The 26,788-nt window shown below is 41.3% G+C and overlaps 1 protein-coding gene across 10 annotated transcripts in view; it reads right to left on the bottom strand.

The window, feature by feature from the left end:
* Positions 1-26,788, bottom strand: part of MECOM (MDS1 and EVI1 complex locus) — a 750,632-nt gene that overhangs the window by 70,392 nt on the left and 653,452 nt on the right. For 8 of the 10 annotated variants that reach the window (XM_060171922.1, XM_060171927.1, XM_007522952.3 and 5 more), the window contains exon 3: positions 5,577-5,711. In XM_060171922.1, coding sequence (XP_060027905.1) covers positions 5,577-5,711 — 135 coding nt within the window. Of the gene's footprint in view, positions 1-5,576; positions 5,712-8,252; positions 8,382-8,598; positions 9,508-26,788 lie in introns of those variants that run through there. The other 2 variants (XM_007522949.3, XM_060171925.1) reach the window with 2 other exon arrangements.

Genomic DNA, 26,788 nt, shown 5'->3' on the forward strand with positions numbered 1-26,788 from the left:
CCACTCCAGAAGAAGCTGGTGTCCCCCATGGTGAGATGTCCTGACATCTTCCTGAATTAGAGACACACCACACCAATGCTGAATCAGAGACAGACCACACCAATGCTGATGACTGAAAATGGGCACAGAATCTTCCAGGTCATGTATTCTGTTTCACCTTCTGTGGTCTGTGAATCTTAATAAAAATCCAAGACTATGTAGTGTTAGAGCAGTGTTATGTCCTGGATATTTATTATGACAATGGTGCTGGGAGTCGGGTGGGGGGTGCGGGGGTTGGTGAAGGGGATACAGGAAGTCAGTTACAGTCTGTATCATAGTGCGAGTCTCAAGTGACACATTAAGTCAGGGACAGTTTCATCGTGGGGCAAAAGAAGTAACTTATCAGCCAGACAACATCTGCCCAGCCAGCTTAGACACCACTCACCCAGCCAGCCTCTGGGTATGCCAGCTGGCACTCATCTTAAAACAGCAGAGCACACCATGGAGAGAAAAGTGAAACTTGACTAAAAATCCAAGCAAAGAGTGCCCAGCACTAATGATAATTTCAACATCAAAGGAGGGTCCGAGAAAATGTGGAAAGACATCCCTGTCAGGGAGGAGCAAATTAACAAATTCCCCTGCCAGACAGAAAGGATTTTGAAAAGGGAGGGGGGAGGGGGGTCTACTAGTAAACATATTACAATTGGCTTCTTGAGAGTTGGGCTCCTTGTCTGTTAATTTGTTTAATGGTAGACATTTAATCCATTGAGTAATGGGATAGGGGGACATTTCTTCCTCAGCAAAAGAAAATAACTTGGCTCTTGAGGCCATAGGAAACTTCCACTGATAATTCTGTGCTGATGTCACAGGGATGAACTAGAGCCACTGACAGGAAGCTCAATAGAGATCATGTCAATGGTGAATGTCAGTCCAGCCATGACTGTCCTGGAAGCAGTTAAAAGTTTATAAAGTAAAGCACAAACAAGAACAGCGTCTGTTTCAACTAAAGTACTGTTGAATATTGTTGCCTTTCATAGGCCACAAGGGAGCTGGCAGAATCCCCCAGTCCCCACCCTCCCCCTGGAAATCTGACCAAATATTCTCCGAGAGGGGCTCATTCTTCTTCTAATTTCTTCAAAATACACACTGGGCATGAGATGATCTCTTACTGACATACAGTTCTGTGCTCAGCGAACTTCTCTTTTTCTACCCTCTAAATACCGGCTATCCAGGGCGCCTGTTGCAAAAATGAAAGGACTTACCACTTTGTGCTTTGTGTGAATGACGAGATTAATAATGTCTTGGGATGCAGAGAACTTTATTCTACTTATATACCCTGTTGGAGCAGAACTAGGGGTTTGAAGGAAATCAGGTTGCTTCCATACACGTGTAAACAAACATTGCCCCACAGCACATGACCAGATCCTTCTAGTTATGAGTGGGAAGGTAGGTCTTGCTTAAGTCTAAACAAAGACAACTTAACAGAAATTGGACCTTCGTGACCTGTCTGATTGCAACCAGCCTGTTTTTATCATGAAGAAGTATTAGTAGAAAAATGTGTGTCCAGAGGGCTATTGTATTAAGCACACAAAACTTAGTGGACATATGCATAGATAAGTGGCATTGCTGGAGAAGTGCCCAGGGGTCTACCAGAAGTCTTTGATCTGGGTGAAGGTTATAGAAATGTAGGAGAAAATGAATCAAAGGATAGAGGAGAAAGGAAGGATCAGGGTGAGACCATCTACCCACTGAAATACTTTGGAAAAGAAACGTATCTGTTAACACCTCAAAAAATAAAAAATAATAAATAAAAGACATCAGAATGTCTAGATTGAAAGAGGTGACTGAGAAAACCATCAACATGTTTTGGCCTACTTGACAGCAAGCACAAGGATTCTCCTCAATGGCACCTCTGAATAATTAGTGAATCAACCTTGTTCAAGCCTCCTTTGCATAGTGGGGCCTCTTCAGACCTTCTTCTGGACAGAGCTGTCCTCCAACTCTCTGCTCTTCGACCTGCCCTGCCCTCCTCCTCATAGGCAGCTTCTGCTCTTGCAGGAAATCAAATGCAATTTCAGAGAGGCACCATGTGAAAAATGCTAAAGCATTATTACCTGTTTTCAGTAAAATATTTCAGCTATCCACTGTGCCCTAGCATTAGAGCTGAGTGGTGCTGCACAGACACTTTAATAAGGCAAGAAAATAATTAGGACTTCAAGGATAGCAAACCCAGGCTGTTTTTAATGGATCTACTTTTTATGACTTGAGTGTGACTGTGGTCTCCATTTACTCGTGTCTTTGGTGTGGTCTTCCTTTACAGAGATAAATTATGCTAGTTAAGGCAATATTTTCAAAAGGGAATAACAAAACCAGTCAAAAGCTAACATCACTTAGAAAATCACAGTTTGGCAGTTGTGCCAAGCATTAACTGCAATTCTGAGATTTAAAAAAAAAAAAAACTGAAAGGGACATCTATCTAAAAACAATAAACTCAAGTTTTTTTTTTTTTTTTCTGGACCTCATTGTCACAAAGAAAGCTGCCATACAGTTCACTCTGATCAAACCAAAAATATCTGAAATAAAATAACTCAAGGAAATTGAATGGGGCATTTAAATTCAGGAAAACCCATGCGGATAAAATGTTTGCAGAAAGCTATTAGGGAAAAAAATGCTATCAGAATGGCATTTGTTTCTATAATCCAAACTAGATTATACCCTTTATCAACCTTCCTTAAAAAATCAAAATCCATGTTGTTTAAGTATTTCTCCACCCCTCCCCAAACACACTAAAGAAGGATTTTATACTGTGGACACATTTTTACTGTCCCAACTGTACAATTATCTTAGCAAGCACATTTTTTTTCTTTTATAGAACCCTTGTACTTCATTATAAAACTGATCCAGATTTATTAAACTTGATCTTTAAAAATTAAGTACCTGTGCAAAAGTGAACTGCCATTTATAGACCCTTTTCTGCTTTAGGTCATGTTTTCCCTTTGTTAGATGACTCAATTACTAGTCTGACTAGACTGTAGTTGTGAGAGTCGTGTGAAATCCTTCCTTTTCCTAGTCAGAACTGTGGCTGTCTTGGTATTAAAATTCATTCTCCACATTTGAGTTCCATCTAAGAATTAGAACTAAGAAAAAGAGTTTTTTGACCACATCTTAGAGAGTATTTTATGGGCTTTTGTTCAATTAAAGTGAGTAGCTATTGCTACTATTTAGTGATTATTCCTGATGCAGGCTCTTTCTTTGTGTCTAGATACTAAATAGTATCACGCATGGTGTGTGTGTTCATTAGGTGATAAGTTATGTTGGTTTGCCATTTAGCAGCTACTGTTTCTTATAAGAAAGAGAGAGGGATGGGGGGGTGGGGGGAGAAGGAGACTCAGAATCTCTTTAGTCAGCTTTTTTAATCATTGCACCTTGTCCAACATTCACATTTCAAAGCAGCCTGCAATTGCTCTTTTTAATTGGCTTTTAGAAATATGCATACAAGTGTACAGATGAATCCACACAGAATGCATGCATGCACTGTTTGGGTGTCTGTTCTTTCTGTCTTGTCAAATAGACTAAGCATGAGTGTATGCATACATGCTTATTACACAAATCTAACTTTTACCTCTGACTTTCCCCATTTATGGGTGAACTTACTTGACCATGTAATGTCAATTTCACAATTATGTTATTTGATATGCACTCTGTTATTTTCATCTTAGCTTTCTGCCAGCAGAGTACATAAGTTTAAAACGAGCAACTGAGAAATAATAGGCATGTGTCTAATTTTGGCCTTTTTATGCTTTCCTTGATGAACTATTTTCTCTGCTTCTTTAGTTAAAATAAGTTAGCATGCCATTTCCTAAGGTATGAAAGCAGCATGTTTTCTTTTGAAAGCCATGCATTTCTTGACCTGTGCCTCAAAGATCACTATGTGAAAACTGTAAAATGTCTAATAAGCAGTGGAATTCATAGTTAGGAGCAGTAAAACAGTTCCCTATTAAAAATGCAGTCAAGAATTTCAATGACAAGAGTGTGTTAATTATACAATAGTAACACATAACTATTAAATGCAAGATGTATTGACTACAAGTCCTATTCTGAACCCATTCTATAGTAGGTCACCAATTCTATACTAGTTTCATCTAAGGAAACTGCTCTTATTCACAGTAAATAAAGATGGCAAACAATCCTGATGATAGGACTTCATTGTTTCACCTTAAAGCTGATCTTGAGGGTCTCCAGTTCCCCTATTTTTTGGACACATAATATGAATAATTCACGCATTCACAACACTTCTGTGTCTTCCACATATGCAAATGGTGGTTGACAGTAACTTATGTGACAGATGTGGGATATTTTCTGCTCAGAATCAATAGCTAATTTAATAATGTTTTCCTCTGTCAATAACACTTCTTGTTTTCTTACGGCAAAGGGAAGTACAATTGATTGGTTTATTGTTTTTGATATATGCTGAAGATCTCTAAATGATTCCCATTTAAACCTAATTCCACAATTTACTGCCCCTTAAACAGTTTAGTCAGTGAAAATTATCTGGTAGCTGGGAAAATGCCAAAGAAAAATCTCATAATAATGATTGAAATAGAGTCTTAGACCATAATATGCTTGCATTACTTAACAACTTTCAACTGGAAACATCTAATTTAAACTTTTCTTTTTCTTGGTGGTGATTTTCATAGTACACAGTTTCTAAGCAACCAATTTAATAGTCTTTGAAACATATTCGGCTTAGGTAAGCAGAGGGTTAAAAGAAATAAATGGTGATAACATAGTTAAATTCTAACCCAACAATGTTTATAAAGCCAAAATTAATAGGCTGAACTTTTTGTTGTGTTAGGTATTGTCATCCTGAATTATAAGATTTATAACCTAACTTTATGGAGTGTAAAATACATTTTGTGATATTTTCATAATCTCTATTTCATAGTTCTTGTTATTAAAGTTAACCTCACTATATGAACCTGCATATAGCAATTTCCAGAAGGGATATTTTAAAACTTTTTTCACACATACAAAGCAAGATCAGTATAAAAGTGTTTCCCATTTATAATTAGGCGAATTAACATAAAATGTACACTTAGATAAGTCCACACCTGGAACACAGCTGCACACATAAATAGAATAGGTACCTAGTTCAAATAAAACCTATACAATCATGTAAATGTATCATTTCCAATATCTGCATAATTCACAGTGTTAGCTCAATACTTTCTCCCTATTCGGATGTTAAAGGGGGAAAAGTGATAAAAGACAGCTAGCAATACTCCTTTTCGAAATCATTCCACCACAGAACACTACAGCATCTATGAATTATACGAGTGCAAAGTGAATAAATTATCTCCCCCATCCCCCTAAAAAAAAAAAGCAGCTGGGAAAGATAGTCTTACTGCCAATGTCTTCATCTGTATTTTACTTATATCTGTGTATTACTTCTCACTCCATCAACAAATAAATAAACCACAAGGGCCTACTGCAACTCACTGGCAGGTTTTTTCTTCAGGCATCACTGCTGTTACTTTAGAGCTCTCAAAGAAAAGCAAAAGACAAAAAAACCCAAAAAATGTATCTTTCCAACATACCTGATCATTTATCTGGCACGCAACGAGGTTATGTTGATCATAACAGCCAGCGAACCTGATGTGCTTGAGCCAGCTTCCTACGTCTGGTTGACTAGCATCTATGCAGAACTTCACATTGCAAAACTCATCTAAGATCTAGAAGGAAGAAGATGAGAACAATCAACTCCCACAGACATTCATCAGAGAGCCTCAGTGCTTGAAAACATTATATTCAAACATACATACGTATATTCTTCCTTTGAGTCTTTAAAAAAAAAGTCAATATGCATGCTGATAGAGAAGGAATAATGCTAAGTCCCCTTAGGAGTGGCAATATTCTATTTTCCTCAATGCAACAAAGCAATTGTGAATTATTACAAAAACTGAAGAATGGGAAAATGCTTGTAAACTTGTTATGCCTGGGTAAGTATTACTGACTTAATTCTATCCACTTCGGTTTTTATAAAAATAATATCAAACAGCACATATCAACATAAGATTTCTAAATAACACAGACAATATTTTAAGCTCATATAAACTTCCCACATGTATGTATAGGATCACGATGTTTGCACTTAAAATAAATCTAATAGCATTTTTTTTAATCCAGATGCTATCACATTTCTTTTTACTCTGCATATCCCTGCCACGAAACAATTAAAATCACAGTCTGGATTCAGTGAGGTAACAATATTGATCTCAGAGATGTTTCTGACCAAACGAAAGGAGATAAAAGAAAATGTACAATCAGTAAACAATGCAAAATATGCCAAGCTAGTGTATAAGCTAGCACAGAACAACATGCTACAAAAATTGCACGCTCAGTAGGCAAAACAATTAACTGGTTTGTGAACAAGTAAAAATCACATAAGGAAATCCTAACAAATGCTATCCTGGTTCTATGTTGTTACTTTTCATGCGATTTCTTACATCTGGCCTAACCTAAATATGAATTATTACCCTGGAATACTTCTAAACAAAAACAGACTTGGGAAAGGTGTGATTTTAAGGTTATGCATTCTGATTCACAAGCAGGACTATTAAAAGCTGCAGAGTCATTCGGCCTGATAGTGACTCACTAGAAAAGCTGGTCGCCTTAATGTCAATCAGTTAAAGCAGCTTGAGGAAGCTTCCTATCAAAGACTAAACAATATGGTCTAGAAGAAAAATGACTGGATTTAGTCGTCTCCATAGACCTCAGCTGTACTGATAAGTTTCTTCTGAACTTGGGGATACAAAGGCCAATTTTGTTCCAAATCCAGGTAATCTCCCAATTGAAAATTCAAGTCATTGACCCACACCAAACTTCAAGAAATTTCATGTTCAGAAGAGGGTTCTATTCAAATGGTATTATGATTAAGCCTTTGGCCATGAAGCAATTAAAGGGCAATGAGTAGTCTCAGGATTTAAAAAAAAAAAAAAAAATCAAAACAGAAGATAGGGGTTATAATACACACACACACACACACACACACACACACACACACACACACCTTTTCCAAGGACACCTATTCACATTAACAACAGCAAAAGGACATTAAACACTGTCCAGTGAGGAGTGATCTTAACATAGACTTATTTGCAAAATGACAAACTAAGTTGTTTTCTTCAACTCTCAGTGGTCAAGAACTCAAAGACAACTGGAGATTGCATTCCTCCTCAGATGTCTAGAAGATCCACAAATAACAGAAGGCAACATGTGAAATCCTTAAAAGTTGGGAGCCTTGTTTTGTGTGGGCTTTTCTGTTTTGTTTTGTTTTTATTTTTGTTGTTGTTGTTGTTTGGTTTCTGGCAGATCTTTTGATTTTCTTGCCTAACCCCCCTCCCAGAGAAAAAAATAAGAAGAAAGGGGGGTCACTTTTATGACACAGGAGAGAAATATCTAATGAAGGAGAAGGTAAAGTTAGTGAGATGTAACACCAATTTCATTTCACATTTGCAGAAAGATATGGAAAACTTGTGAATGTCCAGGTCCAGAACCATCAATTCCCCTTAGCTTTGGAGTAAGCCCCCTTTGCTGGGGTGGTGGGGGCCGTGGGGGTGGTAGGGTTGGGCATATAAAAGCTTTAGGTGTAATTTTACTCCGTGTTAACATTATTACCACTGACACTGTCAACAGCGAAATTAACTTAAAAAATTCATTTCCACAGAATCTATTTTCCCCTCCTTCACTCCCACGACACACACACACACACACACACACACACACACACACACACACACACACACACACACATCGATTTCTTTATGCTGGATATTCTTGCCCCCAAGACAAAAGCTGAATATCTGCATCAACGCGCCCCCCCCCCAAACCCTAGTGAACTCTGCACAGGGGCTTTGCCTCCATCCAGGGTGGCAATTCCCTCCCCCCAGGTGTCGGGATCCTCTGGGGGGGGGGGGAATGAATCAAAGTAACCACTCTGTTTCCACCCGCGTCTTCCAAGGCATTCCTGAAGCTTCCTGCAAAGCTGTCACCGTCTCCAGAAGCCTCCGGGAGTGGATTTCAGAAAAAGAAAAAGAAAAGAAAAAAAGAGGGCTGGGAGTGTTAAAAAAAAAAAACTTACCAAAGTGGGGTGCGGGGTGGCATTCCTACCTACCTACACCCACCCCAACCCCGAACCCCTAGGTCCTAGTGGGGTTCGTGCTCTGGGCTTGCTCCAGAGGAGGGGGCTGGATGAGGGGGCAGCCCGGCCTTACTTGGCAAAGGGGACCCGGGCTGAAAGCGGCTCTCCCGAGCGCACTGGCGGGAAGGCAGGTTGCGCAGCCCGGGTCCGCGGCCCAGACTTCGGCGGTCGGTGGGGAGCGCTCCCCAGGCCGGCGGGCAGCCCCTCGGGAGGCACGTCCCCACCGCGCGCTCTGGGCGCCGCGGGAACCAGGAACCCGGCGCGTCCCGGGGCGCGCAGCATGGCCACTGGGCTCCGCCCGGGGCGGTAGTCGCCCGGGGAAACGGGGTTCCCGCAAGAGCAACTATCTCGACTTTTTTTTTTTTAGTTCTTTTTTTTTTTTTCTCTCTCCTTCTTCGTCCAAGTGTGAGTTCTCTTACCTTCCGATCTCTTAGGGCCTCTCAACTCAGCCAGAAAAATGCCACCATCCCCGAAGACTGCAAAGCCAAGCACAAGCCACCAACAGCCCCCAGCGCCAAAAGTCCTCGTCGATCCGTCCCCGGAAACCTTGGCAGAGTTTTTGTTTGTTTGTTTGTTTGTTTGTTTTGTATGCTTGTTTGTTTGTTTTCTGTTTGGCTTTTTTTAAGTCTCTCGTCTCGTTTTCCGAAGGGGTCTCTGCGCACTTGGTCCGTCTCTGGACTGTCTGTTGTGGGACCACGCGCTGCAGATGGATGGTCCTCCGACAGCCTCTCTCTTTCTCTCTCTCTTTTTTTAAATCAGCATCACTGTCGCCTAGGGGGTGGCCCGGGTCTGGTGTGCTTGAGGCTTGTTTATTGGGGTCCCCCCTCCCCTATTTTTCCTACAGCAGCTGGATGTGGCTGCTCCGGCCCGGCTGGCATCGTCGCTCCCTCTTTTCTCACTTTCGCTGCCTCTTATCAGCCGGGGTGGACGGGGAGTTATCTGAAACCCACCCAGAAACTTCTTCCACTCCGCGCTCCCGCTCCCGGGGGGGGGGGGGGGGGGGGGGAGGGGGGACAGGCCGGCGGAGCAGGAGGAGCAGCAACTGCAGCAGCAGGAGGAGGAGTGTCTGCAGAGGTGGGGGGTCCCCGGCAGACTGGGCTTTGCCCCCTCCCCCTCCAACTCAGCTCGTCGCCGCACCTCCCCGGGTCCTGGGCCGGCCCGGGAGCGAGCCCCCTGGCCGCCGCTCCGAGAGCCGCCACCGGGCCGCGAGTCCCAGCACGGTCCCTTTAAAGCGGATCCCCGCGGCCAGCCAGAGCGCGTCCGCGAGCGCCGGGGAGCCGCGGTCTTCGGAAACCGAGGGGCTCCTCTTTCAGTATATTTTTAAAGTGACAGCAGCCTCCGCTGGCGGGAGAGGTCACAAAAAGGTCGCCGAGACCCGAGTCCTAGAGGGACGGGCTGATTATGGATGCGCCGCCCCCCCTTCGTTGACCCCCCCCCCCAACATGTAGATTTCTCCGGGTAAACAGCCAATGGGGAGACCTGGCTGGGGCCGGAGTCCTGTCCCCGAGGAAATAGCCTCTGCCTGGAGGTCCTCAAGGCTAGAGAGAGAGAGAGATAGTGGGGGGGGGGGGTCCTTTGGGGGTGGGGGGACGCTGCAAGAAACAGGGTGGCATTTTGACTAAAAAGATGCACAGGCTGGCACTAAACATCAGGAGTTTAGAAAACCTCAGATGACATGTGCATTTCCAACTTTCTTCTAAACTTTATTATCCTCAGCACCATGATTAGTATTATCGAAATCCGTGCTCTCACTTCTTCCCTTCATTAGGATAGTTTTTACCGTAAGCAGAAGAGCATGCAGTTTGTTTTATTCAAATCAAACTTGTAAGAATCTAAAAATCGGAAACACTTTTTTAAAAAAAGAAACTACCCAGATAAAGTGAGACAATTTGTCTGGTGACTTTTTTTTTTTTTTGCCCTCTTTGATTCATTAAAAAAAAAGACAAAAACAAACAACAAAACACAAATAGCCCCAAAGTGGAACTAAGCGATTTAACAGTTCATGATGTTTTTTTTTTTAGACTTTGAACATCATCTGTGTTACTCATAGCGATCTGTACGGTTAGTAACTTTCTAATATAATATAGTCGATCTTTCTCAACATAGTTCAGAAACAAACAACTTTTTAAAAGAAAGACAGTGAGGATTGAGTGACGAACTAAAAGGATCTTAATATTTACTTATGAGCAGTTTGGAAAATTCGGTTAAGAAAAAAAAAACGCACCGGCTAAATGGAAATAAACATCTTTTTAAAAAAAAATCATAAAAGCCAATGGGCAAAATCACACTCTTCAGTTCGAAAATGGAAACGTAAGCCAAATGAGTGAGTGAAGCCACAGGAGGAGAAGTGGAGGGAGGAGGGGAGGAGAGTGCACTTGTGTTAAACTTTGTCTGCAGACCCGGACCCAGCAAGCCCCCTTTATTTGTTTTCTCCAAGTGCAAACAGACCCGAAATCTAGTAGATCTATACCCCCACCCTACCCCCACCCCCACCACTGAGCTGATCTAAAAACAAAAAATTGTAACCCAAAAGGGGGAGGGACTTGGGAGAGAAAATGACAAGAGGTGGTGACTGATTCGTTTCAGTGGCCTGTTATTTGTGACATTGAACTGTTATTTCAGATAATGGTCATTGTTTGAGGAGAAAATCGCCCTGCAGTGTTAGGTAGGACAGGAAAAATCCTTTGTAAATAACCTGAAACCCGGGCAGATATTCCCATAGAGTTCAGTGCTTGAGAACCTTTAAGAGTCCCGGGTTTGCTGCCATTGATTTCCTGCCCTTTCTCAACTTGCCCATTGTCGAAGCTTTTTTTTTTTTCTTTTTCCTTTTTTTTTTTTTTTTTTTTTTTGTAATTTAGCCATAAATTGGACAGGCTCAGCTATGAGCTGTTCTATTTTCTTCCTGTCAGGATGAGGGATTTCTTTTATGATGCATTGTGTATTAAATACAAGTAATCTGGGGAAACCGATTGCAGCAGAAAGTGTGGCCTGATTTGGGGGTCTGAGAGCTCAGCGCCCGATCTCCCCACCCCACCCACCTCCAGCCCTGGCTCCCGGCATCAAACCCCTACCTCCTCGCCTTTTACAACATCGCTCTGCACAGGAGGAAACGGAGGGTGGAAGAACAAAAGATGGTATGGAATCAGTGACGGGTCCTAGCTAGATTAGGATTTCGTGAAAAGGGTCTTCGAGGTTTTTTTTTTTTTTTTTTTTTTTTTTTTGTGTGTGTGTGTGTGTGTGTGTGTGTGTGTGTGTGTGTGTGTGTGTGTGTGTGTGTGTGTGTGTGTGTGTGTGTGTGTGTGTGTGTGTGTGTGTGTGTGTGTGTGTTTCTTTCTTATATTGGGTTCCTGTGGGGGGTGGGCGCATGGCGATTTTCAAGATCCCAGCACTTGCAGGTGAAGCAGGTGGCCAGTAGATGGCGGTGTGTCCCGAAGGAAGGCTGGGCGCCGGCGGCTGCAACCACCCAGGTGAACCTCCCGCTGCCCGCCGCCTGCCTGCCTGCCCGCCCTCCCGCAGAGCTCGGCAGCCGGGTAGAGTGTTGTCGCGGAGCTTCTGAACGCCTTCAGGAGCCTAGCCACCCAGCCCTGCGGGGGCCTGAGCTCAGACTCAACCTAGCACCTCTACTCTCTTCTTAGCGCCGCGAACATTTTCTCTCCAAGACTTTGGCCAAGGGATCTAAAGAGATGGCTGAGTACTTAGCCTCACGGTTAGTCTTTTCTTTAGACAAACAAAAAACACCATTCTGTCTTGTTCTCTTACAGAATCATATGTAAGAAAGCCTCAGTTCTCAGAAGGACCAAGGTAAACACTAAACCTTAATTCTCTCTGTCCCCTCTCCCTCCCTCCTCTCACTCCTAACACCACCACCTCCAACATATATACATCCTTTGATCCTCTAATAGTTTCATGGAAAGGTAAGAATTACACAAACACACACACACACACACACACACACACACACACACACACTTCCATAAGAAACATTTGGAGTTCAAAATGAGACTTCACGGGCTTGTGAAATAGCTCACTTGGATAGTGAGCTGTGTAGCCATGAGCACAACAAGCCAGTTGGAACTTAACCCCCAGAGCATTGAAGGAAGCTTTGGTGCTGTGGTCTCTTTCACCCTCTCCCTCTGCCCATTAGTTAATTAATGAATTAATTAACCCCCAGAGTAGCCAGAGGACCTTGTTGCAAAGAACACTTTTGCCTTTTAAATAATAACCCTCCAGGTAGATGAAGGTCCTGACCTTGTTCCTCCCATCAGAATGACTCCAAAAGGAGACAGACCCTCCCCCCAACCCACAGGGGAAAAAATATATATATCCAACCCACAGGGAGAAAAAAAAAATATATATATATATATATATCCTTTTTCAGGAGGGTTTGTTTTGCTTTCCTGGTGAACTTGTTTTCCAGAGGGAGGTTTCTAAAAACAATAAATAGATACAAGGAGCCAAATAAAGGCAAGGAACCAATTCCCTTTATTCCATGGTATTTCTGGTGAGATCTGTTTACAGTAGTTCCCAGTTACAAATTAATCTGCAAAAGCCGCTGTCTGCGCAGTAGTAATCTAGAACATGCGCGCCTTCTGCGGTGTTTAGAGCTGCCCTTGAAATGGGCTATTAAAAATAATGGTTTGGGGAGTCAGGCGGTAGCGCAGTGGTTAAGCGCACGTGGCGCAAAGCTCAAGGACCAGCAGAAGGATCCCGGTTCAAGCCCCCAGCTCCGCACCTGCAGGGACATCTTTTCACAGGCGGTGAAGCAGGTCTGCAGGTGTCTGTCTTTCTCTCCCCCTGTCTTTCCCTCCTCTCTCCATTTCTCTCTGTCCTACCCAACAACAACAACATCAATAACAACAGCAACAATAAAAGCAACAAAAGGAAAAATAAATAAATATAATAAAAAATTGTTTAAATGCTTTTACAGTAATCTCAACCCAGCTTTCATTTCCAAAAGTGTCTCAGGGCAGATGATGTAATTTTGCAAGAGCAGGAGGACTGAGGATAGTTAAGTGAACAGCTTTGGGGACTGCAGAAACTAAGATTCCTCTGTAATGTGTGTGTATGTTTTAAAGGAAATCATATAAGAAAAAAAAAAATCCCTCAGAAAGGATTACTCTTTCTCTCCCAGTCCTTTTAATTCATGTTAATCGTTGTTCCCCAGGAAAAAGAGGGCTTTTGGAAATAGAAGGTTTGAATGTGGCCTGATAGATTTTTCTGGAGCCTTAAAGATCTACCAACCACCAACCCCCACCTTTTTTTTTTTTTTGGTTGATGGCAGGGCAGGGGTGGGAGAGGTTAATGTGTTTTCTTCCTGGTTTGAAAAGGGCATAAACCCTCCTCAGGCCCCTTCCTTCCTCCCCCATCTGCAGGGACTACAGAATCCTTAAAAGGCTCAAAGATTTCCAATAATGCCACTGACTCTGCCTTCATGGTGTAACTGTTTATTTAAAATAAGTCAATATATTAGTGAGAGCAGTAAGAAGTTAGTGCTCCAGTATTCAAGTGATTCCCACCAGACTGTAAGCTGATGCCTCTTTTAAGCCTTAAACTTCATGGTTGTCCCAGAAGTCAAAGTTCTGCTAATGGAGACCCTATGGGCATGGTACATTCCAGCACATCATTAAAGGAAAGAAAAGCAGCCCAGCCAAAGCCAGATGAAATGACTACACTGTCCACTTTTAATAGGCTTCCTGTGGACAAACAGCCCTGTAACACTCTGCAGAGGACGATATTTAAAAACAAGACAACTCGCTGGCAGTTTTCAATACCATAAAGTTAATAAAGTATGTTCCCATTCACCATGACATTATGTTTTTAGTTTATAGAGGAAGGCACTTTATAACCCCAGCCCGAGTAGAGTTCCCTTCCTTCTGTAGCTTTGGGTTTCTGGGGGTGGCTACATGCACAGTAAGTTACATGTCTGACTCTGACTTCTTCTTTTTCCCCCTTTCTTCTTTACTTATAATAGTGATTTCAGTTGTGTAGCTTTTCAAGAATGGTAAGAGGGCTTTTTTTTTTTTTAACTTGGCTCAAATGCAGCTTCATTCACATAGACCCTGTTCAATCCTGTTTCACAGCCTCCATCAAGAAGCATGAAATAATCTGAGAAATTGACATTTGGCTGAACAATAACTGCTTGCTAATTAAATTAGCACCATGTATAGATATTGATGTGCATTAAAAAAGGAAATCAATGCTTTCTTTTTGACACCAGGACAAGATTTTGTAAAATACAATAAAATAAAATAAAAATTCTTCACTTACCCCAATATAAGAAAAGCTCAAAAATTTGGACAGCCATGAAAGCATGTCCCTAGAACTCAGAAGATTTCCCACTGAAATATAAAAATAAATATTCCTCTTGATAGAGCAACAATCTCATTTGTCTCCTAACTGGCCCTTCAGTTTTTTACCCCTACAGTTCTGTCTCCCCAAAATTTTTTTTAATAGATTGAGTCTTGTAACTCAGCAAGAAGGTTAGGCAAGAAGAGTTAAATAATCAGAAAGCCATGGCATCAAAGGTAACGATTCATATATATATATTTGTGTATATTCATATACATATATGTATATATATACACATTGTAATCGAAGGAGTATTTTAAAGCTTGAAGGAGAATTCTGAGGTGCTACACAGACAAACCGAGCATCCATCACTTCACCACAAGAAGAGTTTAGGGATCACCACATCCAATGTTATCATGCATATTCACTACCAGGGGAGACCATTCTGGTCTCTCTAGATGTTCTTTGTATTTTTTTTTAATCTATAGGGTTAAGAAGCTATTTTCAAATAAGAGGAAATTAAAGGTTTAGAGAGAAAAAAAACTGCCCAAAATGTAAATAAAAAATTTCCCTTGGTCTGGAAAGAGGCCCTGAATGAAAGCATGTTAATCTCTACCTCAATAATTTGGTTCTCCGGGAGAAGACAGAAGCCCTGCTGCTGTGCCCTGCACTTCATAAATCACATCTTTATGTGGACAAGGTCAGGGCACCTCACAGCTCAGACATGGGCCTTCGCAGTAGTTGGAGGACTCAGGCATGTTTACTCTCCCGCTTGGTTCTCGGAGGAGTCCGCCAGCACACTTCTAATTACTTTTGATTATTTTCATTTGCTGGGGTCAGTCTGTCTTGCCAGGGCTTCTGGAGGGTTGATTTCCTACAAATCTGGATGTCTTTGTGGGGCTGCCCTAAGCGCGTTCAGAATTAGCACCACCATTACTATCCTTCCAGTTTGATAACTGGGACTAGAAAAGTTACCCAGGCCACCCTTTGCATTAATTAACTATCCACACACAATCACCTAGCTGGTATTTTCCCAAAACGACAAAGACAGCAACAACAAATGCAGACAACTCTTCTAGTGGTTGAGTCACAATAAATTTAGGCAGAATGAAAATGAATATATATGCATATTTTTCCCTTGACTTTAAATATATTTAGAAATGACTAGTGGCTCTTTGGAAACTAAGATGAAATACCTTGCTGAGACAACAGCTCTGGGGAATAAATTATTAGCCTCCAAGATTTACTTCCCAAGCTCCAATTAAGGCAGCCATATTTAAAATAATTTTTGTTGAGCTATTTTGATGTATTTCAGTCTGAAGCTATTATGCTGAGTGGCTGCTGTGTAATGAGAGAGCAGAGAAACTACAATGAAATTTATACCACATTTCAATGAAAACACTGTGATAACAGAAATACTTGAATAAGGGCCAGGGAAGAGGCAGCAGTAGCACAGCAGGCTTGCATGACTGAGGCCCCAGAGGTCTGGGGTTCAATTCCTGGCACTACCATATGCCAGAACTGAGCAATTCTCTCTCTCTCTCTCTCTCTCTCTCTCTCTCTCTCTCTCACACACACACACACACACACACACATTAAATAAATGAATCTTTGAAAAACATTTTTTTTTCTCCAGGGTTATTGCTGGGGCTCATTGCCTGCACTAGGAATCCACTGCTCCTGAAAGCCATTTTTTTCCATTTTGTTGCCCTTGTTGATTATCACTGTTGTTATTATTGTTGTTGTTATTATTGCTGTCATTGTTGTTGGATAGGACAGAGAAAAATGGAGAGAAAATGGGAAGATATAGGGAGGAAAGAAAAATAGACACCTGCAGACCTGCTTCACTGCCTGTGAAGCGACCCTCCTGCAGGTGGGCAGCCAGGGCCTCGAACCAGGATCCTTGAGCCGGTCTTTGCACTTTGCTATCACCCAGGACCCCTGAAAAACATTTTTTAAAAAATATAGGAAGATATTGGTAGTAAAACAGAGACAACTACCATAATTGTCTTCCATATTCCCACTAAAGATGCCTAATTCTCTGATATTATGTATTATAATACGTATTCCCTCAAACCAAAAATATCATTCACAGTAAACATCACATAACACTTCAGTCTGGTATTTAAGATGATAAATATTTCCAATCACTTACTAGTATCTTTTTGCTTTATAAAAGGTAACTTGGATCCTAATAATCATTACTCTCAAGAGCCAACCTCTTCACTTGCCCTAATTTTAAAGCAAAGAATTAAGGTACCGAAGGCTTTGGGGAGTAACCTCAACTCTGTCAGGAATTGAGTTTTCATTATTTTATTATGTTTCATGGATTTCATCTTTCTGGACAGCACTTGGTTCATTATATGTAATAACACTGGTGTCAGCTTCTTCCCTGTGGAATAGAAACACCCTTTATGATTTTAGAATCATATATTTTTTAAGGAAAATTTGCTAGAGGACTTTTTTCTAGCACTTTATCCACTCTTTCCTGTGTGTCTTTGTGTAAGACATTTAAATTTTGAACTGATTTCATGAAAGTTTAAAACTATTAGCCAAGAAGGTTGTTGGGAAAATAAGTTGGGGTGATATGTGTGAACTGCTTTGAATTCACGGGATTAGGTCACATTACTATAGGTTTCACAGTATCTTTATTTGTGTAATGGATTAAAACACACACACACACACACACACACACACACACACGATAGTATGGTCTAGACTTTAGAGAATGACAACGTATATTTCTATCCTTTTTCTTCCATTCCAGTGTAAACTGTTCTAACCTTTACACTGACCTACAGAAGAAAAGAATCTTAAGCACACATAGTGTGAAGCACAAGGACCAGAGTAAGGATCCCAGTTCAAGCCCCTGGCTTCCCACCTGCAGGAGGGTAGCTTCACAAGTGGTGGCACAGTTCTGCAGGTGTCTATCTTTCTCTCCCCTTCACTGTCTTCCCCTCCTCTCTCCATTTCTCTCTGTCCTATCCAACAACAAGGACATCAATAACAGCAACAATAATAACCACAACAACCATAAAAAAAAAAAAAACCAGGGCAACAAAAGGGAAAAAATATCCTCCAGGAGAGGGGGATTTGTAATGCAGGCACCAAGCCCCAACAATAACCTTGGTGGCAAACAAACAAACAAACAAAAACCCAGAAAAAAGAAAAAGAAAAGAATCTTAAGAAAAAATACGTTATTTTTTTAGGGTCCAGGCAGTGGCACACCTGGTTAAACACACACTGTAATTACAGTGCGCAATGGCCCAGGTTCAAGCCCCTGGTCCCCACCTACAGGGGGAAAGCTTCACAAGGTGTGAAGCAGGGCTGCAGGTGTCTCTCTGTCTCTTTCCCTCTCTATCTCCTCCCCCCCAATTTCTCTCTGTTGCTATCCAATAAAAAAGTGCCCTCTTGGGAGTCGGGCTGTAGCACAGTGGGTTAAGCACAGGTGGTGCAAAGCACAAGGACCGGAGTAAGGATCCCGGTTCAAGCCCCGGCTCCCCACCTGCAGGGGAGTTGCTTCACAAGTGGTGAAGCAGGTCTGCAAGTGTCTATCTTTCTCTCCCTTCCTCTGTCTTCCCCCTCCTCTCTCCATTTCTCTCTGTCTTATCCAACAACAATGACAACAATAATAACTATAACAATAAAATAACAAGGGCAACAAAAGGGAATAAATAAAATATTTTTTAAAAAAGTGTTTTTTAAAAAAGTGCCCTCTCTGGTTTTGCTATCCCTCAAAGACGTGCCTCTCTGTCTGCCCTGTAGCTGAGTGTGTTCTGTGTCACTCACTGCATTCTCTTTTCTCTAAGAGCACTAAACACTAAGATAGGAGCGCACACGCGTGTGTGTGTGTGTGTGTGTGTGTGTGTGTGTGTGTGTGTGTGTGTGTGTGTGTGTGTGTGTGTGGTGTATTAGGTCATTCTCTGTCACCAAGTCAAGGAAATTGAAATAGATTCTCTACAATGGGCTTCAATTGCCAAGATGCAAGAGTGGGTCTCTCTCAGGTACCATTGTAGCCCAGAGTCTCACACACAACCAGGAGCCCTTCAAAGATCTTCCCCAGATGCTGTTGACAGAGGGCACATCAGCTCTTGACTGAGTTTCCATTTGCTGAGTAAGGATGTCTGGCTTGGATTCCAGTTACCTTTGGTGTGAGCTGTTCCAGTGAACTTCAAAGAGATCTTCTGACCACTGCTACCTACCTGCCACCCATTTACACTCCACACCGTTCATCTAGATTACCCAACTTATTAACTGCTATTCACACCTCTGCTGAAAATTCTGTAGTGAGGGTGGAGGTGGAGCTTAGACGATGAGCCCTCAGGTAAAACTGAGGTTTTATCTTGCATAAGTCTCTAGGGTTGATCCCTGGAACCACAAAGGAAGTTTACAGACAGCTTTGTAACCATAAGAGTCTTACTAAAGGATGGCCTTGAGTTTTGCTCACATCTTTGGTAACATCATACACCATGCATAGACTTCATTCATGTATAAGGCAGTGTGAATTGTTTTTTAGATGGATAGATGGATAGATGGATAGATTTAGATGGATAGATTGTTTTTAGGTGGATGGTAGATAGACAGACTGACATGGAATATGAGGCAAAAAGGCCAGAACACTGAAGATTTCTTTAATGCAGTGGGGGCTGGGTCTAATCCTTACTCTGATCTACAGAAGAAAAAAGGATCTTAAGAAAAATGTTATTTTTTTTTATCTCAGGTGTCTCTCTCTCTCTCTCTCTCTCTCTCCTTGCCACTCACACCTGGAGATGGGAACAGGGACTTGAACCTGGTTTCTTGTACACTGTAACATTTGCACTTAGCCAAGTGGCCCTAAGATGTGCCTCTTTGTCTGCCTTGAAGCTGTGTCCTGTGTCACCCACTGCATCCTGTATGATCTAAGAGCACTAAACACCAGGCTAAGATGACACGCAGAGTGATATTTAGTAACATAGGAAACTGGGTTACTTAAATCATACTCCCTTTATCTTAGGGGGTGCTCTGACAATTCTGTTAGTAATTTCTGCTGTCAAGGAATAACATCTTATTGCAACCCCCTCCCCACGCCCTTTCATCTCTGTATTTCTGTTTCTGTACCAACTGTGTCTATCAAACCTTGGGCTTCTAAACACCTTGTTTTATCCCCAGAAAATAATTATTGGTTTCGTCCACTGGTTAAAGTGCTTTTACAGGGCCTACACCTCCCAGTAGTACCAGGTTAATGAAGCTATTTTTTTCATCTTCATCCTGAGTTTTTTTGAGAGAGAGAGAGAAAGAAAGAATACTAATAAAAATTCTAGTGAAGCCAAACTTTGCTGACAAGGAAAATCCTGATTCAAAGTGCAACCTCTTCCACAATTTGATATCAAATGGCTCTTTATAAATCTATTTCCTGATTCTCCCCTCTACACAAATCTTTAGAGTTAGTTAACAATTGAGGGGGGGGTTGTGGTAGACCACCCGGTTGAGTGCACACTTTACCATGAGGAAGGACCTGGTTCAAAGCCTCACTCCCCACCTGCAGAGGGGAAGCTTCCCAATCAATGAAGCAAGTCTGCAGGTGTCTACCTTTCTCTCTCACTCTCTATCTTTCTCACTCTCAACTTCTCTCTGTCCTGTCCAATGAAATAGGAAAAAAAAAAAAAACCCGAGAAAATGGCCACCAGAGAGGCAGGTTCACAATGCCAACACCCAGCCACAGTGATAAATAAATTAAAAATAAATAAAATAAGAGACTTCCGGAGGTGGGGCTATTGAGTTGCAGCAGTTTTTCTCCTCTCCTCTCCCAGGTCAGCTAGGAATATCAAAGATCACCTGAGACCGCAACGAGATGAGACTTTGGGAACCCACCAAGTCACCAGTGATTGTGGCTTGTGGCCAAAGAGGATCCTAAAGCCCATATCTACTCCGGAGCAGCTGGTAACAGTCTAACAGTTTGCCAGCTGAGGAGCCATCACCAGTCTGTTTCTACCAACAAAAAGACTGGTAAATGTAGGAGAACTCCCCTAAGGCTCACCAAATATAACCGTAAGTCTCCATCACTACTGCCCTCAGGGGCTGGAGCAACAGTGGCGGAGGCCTTGTGCTGATATCAAGGGGCAGAGGACTGACTGGGAAACTCAGGAGAAGACCTACATACCAGTGGTCTGAAGGTGGGGCTGTATAGTGGGAACCTTTCCACATTGTTCTCCTGATGAGAATATGATGACTAATTGCCTCAGAACCCAGAGACTATACATGGGACTTATTTAGAAACTCACAGGGCCAACTATTGCTGCCTGGGTTGGTTCTGGCTATGGCAGAGAAGCTGAATTAAGCCCAGGACTTTGGATCCTTGGGGTGTGGGAGTCTCTTGCATAATCACTGTGCTATCTCTCCCCTACCCTGCTTTATCTCTTGGTCAGGAGTGAGTGATTAAGCTAAAAAACCTACTTGTCGGTAAAAAAATATCCTTCAGGCTACCATAGCCTACAGGGAAGAAAAAGATCAAAAGATGTTTTGGCAGTCACTGTGCTTCAATTCAGGGACTGAGATAACATTGAAACAACAATTAATTTCCACAAACATGAACTCTTTAACTACCTTACACCAGTCAATTGAGGCAAGAGTGATCAGTGGATTGAAAAGTACTGAGAGAGAGAACACAGACAAAGAACTATATATAAACAATGCTTAAACCAAGAAGAAACATTGGAGAAATGAACCAGGACAAAAGCCCAGCTAAAAGCCAAATTTAATGCTATACCCATCAAGATCCCAACCACATTTTTTAGGAGAATAGAACAAATGCTACAAATGTTTATCTAGAACCAGAAAAGGCCTAGAATTGCCAAAACAATCTTGAGAAGAATGAACAGAACTGGAGGCATCACACTCCCAGATCTCAAATTGTATTATAGGGTCATTGATACTATAGGTCCATTGCTTGGTACTATAACATGAGTAGACACACTGACCAGTGGAATAGAACTGAAATCCCAGAAGTAAGTCCCCACACCTATAGACATCTAATCTTTGTCAAAGATGCCTAGACTCTTAAATGGGGAATGAGGAGTCTCTTCAACAAATGGTGTTGGAAAAAATGGGTTGAAATGTGCAGAAAAATGAAACTGAACCACTATATTTCACCAAACACAAAAGTAAATACCACATGGATCAATGACTTAGATGTTAGATCAAAACTATCAGATACTTAAGAGGAAAAGATTGACAGAACTCTTTTCCATCTAAATTTTAAAGGCATCTTCAATGAAACGAATCCAATTACAAAGAAGACTAAAACAAAAATAAACCAATGGGACTACATCAAATTAAAAAGCTTCTGCACAGCAAAAGAAACCAGTACCCAAACAAAGAGACCTCTCACAGAATGGGAGAAGATCTTTACATGCTATACATCAGACAGGAGGCTAGTAACCAAAATATATAAAGAGCTCACCAAACTCAACAATAAGAAATGATCCTGTCTAAAAATGGGGAGAGATCATAAACAGAATATCTACCACAGAAGAGGTCCAAAAGGTCAAGAAATATATATTAGAAAACATGCTCCAAGTCACTGATTGTCAAAGAAATGCAAATAAAGACAACAATGAGAAATCATTTAACTCCTTTGAGAATATCATACATCAGAAAAAGTAGTGGCAACAAATGCTGGAGAGGTTGTGGGGACAAAGGAACCCTCCTGCACTAATGTAAATTGGTCCAGCCTCTGTGGAGAGCACTCTAGAAGTCTAGAAATAAACCTACCCTATGATCCTGCAATTCCTCTCCTGGGGATATATCCTAAGGAACCAAACACAGCTATCCAAGAAGATTTGTGGATACCTAAGCTTATAGCAGCACAATTTGCAATAGCCAAAACCTGGAAGCAACCCAGGTGTCCAACAGCAGATGAGTGGCTAAGCAAGTTGTGGTATATATGCACAGTGGAATACTATCTAGATATTAAAAATGGTGATTTCACGTTTCAGTCCATCTTGATGGAGCTTGAAGAAATGATGTTAAGTGAAATAGGTCAGAAACAGAATGATGAGTATGGGATGATAGATAAGATCAGAAGAGAAAACACTAAGCTGAACTTTGACTGGAGCTGGTGTGTTGCACCAAAGTAAAAGACTGTGGTGGGTTGGGAGGCAGGGGAGGGAGAGTTCAGGTCCTGGAACAGGATGCCAGAGGACCTAGTGGGGGTTGTATTGTTGTGTGGAAACCTGGGAAATGTTATGCATGTACATACTATTATATTTACTGTCAACTGTAAAATGTTAATCCCCCAATAAAGAAATAAAAACTTTAAAAAATAAATAAAATAAAATTGGGGATAGAAGTAAATTATTTTGCCCCTCTATGTTCATATCATTTTTTATATCTCTGATCTTCACAGTACCTAGCAGTTCATATGGGATGAAACAATAAATCAGCCAGAGGAAGGAATCTTTCCTTTGATCAAGTTCAAGTTATTTCAGATACCTTTGAAACTCTCAGTGCTAAAGTCACTCACTGCTCAGCCATCACATGCAAAGTAATTCTCGGTATTTCTACTGTTACCAGAGCTGCCTCTTAAAACTAAAAAGCTTCACATTGAATGTCAGTGTAACAAGTGTTGTAAGACTCTAGAAACTCAAGAAGTCCATCAGTGAAGGAACCTGCTTATTCTATTTCACGATGCATCCACAGTGATGTTTAGAAACATATCCAAGGACAAACAAGATAGTTCATGAGGACAGTGCACCTAAATTGTCAGGAATGACCCAGGTTCTAGCCAGGCCCATACTACACCAGAGGAAGCTTTGTGCTAGTGTGTGTGTGTGTGTGTGTGTGTGTGTGTGTGTGTGTGTGTGTGTGTGTGTGTGTGTGTTTATGTGTGTGTGTTTATGTGTGTTTTTTTGTCTATCTCTATCTGCAATAATTGGCCTGGAGTAGTGAAGTCCTGGTGATGAGAAAAAAAATAAATGAACAAAATATAAAAACTTAAGAAAGCCCTATGGACACTTCTGCTAGAAAACTTGAAAGGAAGATTTTTAAAAATAGAACTTCAGGGGCCGCTTGGTGGCACATCTGGTTGAGTGCACATGTTACAATGTGCACGGACCCAGGTTCAAGCCCCCAGTCCCCACCTGTGGGGGGAAAACCTTGTGAGTGGTGAAATAGTGTTTCAGGTGTCTCTCTGTAGCTCTCCATCTCCACTACCCCATTCCCTCTTGATTTCTGGCTGTGTCTATCCAGTGAATAAATAAAGATAATTAAAAAAAAAAGAACTTCATGGTTGTTGGCTCTGCTTCAAAAAGACATATCAGCATTTTCAAATATATATTTTCTATCAATGGGTGGATTTTTTAAAATTATTGATCAAAATATTGCCCCCCCCAAAATAACTAAATGAAAACAAGGTAAAGCCTCAACTTTTACTCTATCTTGAAAGGACTTGGAGGGCATATCAAGCTCTCACGAAATGTAGATTCTCAGTGAACTCTCACCAAACAGTCCTTTGCTTGGAGACTACAATCATTGTGTGTCAGGCATTAAGCCACACACCCCCCCTGCTCTGCTCCATCTCCATTGCTGACACTATGGCCTATTTACATAATCATTGTTTTGCCTGAAAGATTCCCCACCCATTCCTTTGATCTATCTTTTTTCTACCTCGAGACCCGACCTGCCTGCAAGGTACATTAATCCCACCAGTTAAAACCATCACAACAGTTGCTAAGGAAGTTCCCAGTGTGCCTTTTTCCTTTCTCCACCCCCTTTTCCTAGCCATTTCCGTTTCCAACTTGCCACTTCCGGTTTTATCTTATAAAAGTTACTTCTGTTTCTGGTTTCTGTCTTTTTTTCCGTGTCCCAACCTGGAGGAGGGCAGGCGTGCAGACAGGGAGGCAGACTCCAGCCTTTGTGGTTTGGCACCACATGGCTTAACCCGCTCTGCTCACACCTGACTCTGGGGCTCCCGCATGAATAAAGAATTGTATTACCATGCCACCACAAATTCCTGGTCTCTCTCCCGTGAAGCTAGCATGACAATTTTGCCTGACTTTATTGGATGGAGAACCTTCCACAGGCACGTGCACAAGCTCATTTCAAACTCAACCCCTCTTCTGCCAATTCTCTTCTTTGCAAACCTTTCTAATGTATAGATTTTTTTCCCCCATGAACATACTTACAAGCAATGGTTTATATTATTTACGCTTCTCTTTTTAAACATTATTGGCGTTAATGGATTACACAATACATTTGTTGGCACACGGTATAGTCTCTCATCTCCCCATGACAGGTATCTACAAAACACTCTCTCCCTCCACTTAGGTCCTTCTCCACCACCATGTACCAGGACCCCAAGGCTCCTTCACGCCATCATTCCCAACCCTCCTCAGAGTCCTTTGCTTCATTGTGATACACCACACTCAGTCCTTGTTCCACTGCATTTAATGAGACTTGACATTATCTAGATGGGTATTCCCCAAGAGAAAGAAAAGCAAATCAATCTTGGCCTAGTGATTCCTGGATTACATGTTGGAGAATTTGCTTTTTCTCCAGGTTTCAGTATTGGACGCACAAGGTAGTTCTGCCAATGGTTAGTCTAAGGGCTAACCTGAGTAGACACTAAATCAGATGGCATGCAAAATTGCAGGCATTTGATTGTTAGATAAATGGCAGGCCTTGATCAGTTTGCATTGTTCCAGATGAGTTAACACATTGTCCAGAGCAGAACATTTCCCAGGAGCGACCTATCACCACACAGTCTTCTCTAGAACACTATGGCTGTGATTAATTTTTGATCTATTGAAAGTGCTTGCTTCTAACTCAAAAAGGAGCACACTGAAGGGGGGTAGGCAGCAGCATAGCTCTATGAGGTAGTTATGGCTCCAGAGTTATTGCTTTTCTGCAAAGCTCTGATGGCAGGTGGTGATTATGCTGTCCCTGTTAGGAATTATTAAGAAACAATCAATATTTTATATGCTTACCAGTGATTTAATGGAACATTTATCTTTCTTCTCTGTTAAAAATCCTAAAATTCCCTCTTATTATGTCAATGACCACAGCTAGACACTTTTTAAAAAGTACAAAATGAAACCCCTATAGAGCCAGAAAATGTGTTAGGTTTATAATCTATTTCATGGGTGTCACGTCTTTTGATACATATCAAATGGTAAGATGTCAAAATATTTCAATAGTGGCTAAAGCACCAATAACATCTCAACATCAGTGTGGAAATATGAACATTGATTTTGGCTGAGATTTTCTTTAAATATCTTTCTGTAAATTTTGTTAAGTCAATTTTTCCACTTCAAAGGAAAACCTAATATAGCCTGTCTATAAACTCTAGATTAAGTTTAGGTCAATTTCCAAGATGCAGATTCTCAAAGGTATTTGCATTTTTTGGTATGTAGTTCTTGGCTAGAAAAAAAATCCAGGATCACTGAAATGAACAAGAAGAAGGAGGAGTAGGAGAATGAAGTAAGAAAGAGAAAGAAAGAAAGGAAGGAAGGAAGAAATAACTAGAAGGGAAAATGCTAGGAGGAACATGAATGGGAATACTTAAAGAAGAAAGAATTATGTGCCCTGATTCACACATAATTTCTCTTCCCATGTGATCTGGACTGCCAATTTACAGATCAGCCATGGATGAAGCCCATCATGTGGTGGAGAAAATTAAAAATCATAAGCCTAGGAATAAAATATTGAAATGAAATTGCTATAAATTTTAAAATCTATTTTTTGTGAATAGTTTCACATTGTGTTTTACACTGGCTTATATTCCAACCCATCCTCACTTTAACTCTTAGGAGAGTGAGCACATTTCAGATGTTCTCAAAAGAAAAAAAAAGTTAGCCAAATAAACTGAACTAATGTAATTAGTCAGTGTGGGTTTAAATAATTTTGTGTATTCATTTGGCATTTTTGTAGCTTGGAGAAATTATCACAGGAAATGTGTATGATTTCCTGTACATAAATCCTTGGTAATAGAAGCTAGAGTGTTTTTAAAAGTCCTTAGAGTGTTTTTAAAAAGAGTCCTCTCTCTTTTTTAAAAAAATTATTTATTTTTGAATAGAGACAAAAAAAAATTGAGGGGTGGGGAAGGTAGAGATGGAGACAGAGAGATACCTGCAGTTCTGCTTCACTACTCCCAAAGCTTTCCCCCTGCAGGTGGGGACCAGGGGCCTGAACCTAAGTCCTTGTGCACTGTAATATGAGCATTTAATCAGGTGCACCACCGCCTGGCTCCTCCTTGTCCATCTCCCTAAAATACATTTGGTAAGATTTTAATCATGAAAAGTAGAGTTGGGCCATATACTCATCCAATTTACTAACTTATTGATCACC

Source organism: Erinaceus europaeus, chromosome 14 (assembly GCF_950295315.1).
Source record: "Erinaceus europaeus chromosome 14, mEriEur2.1, whole genome shotgun sequence".
Classification (NCBI taxonomy): Eukaryota; Metazoa; Chordata; class Mammalia; order Eulipotyphla; family Erinaceidae; genus Erinaceus; species Erinaceus europaeus.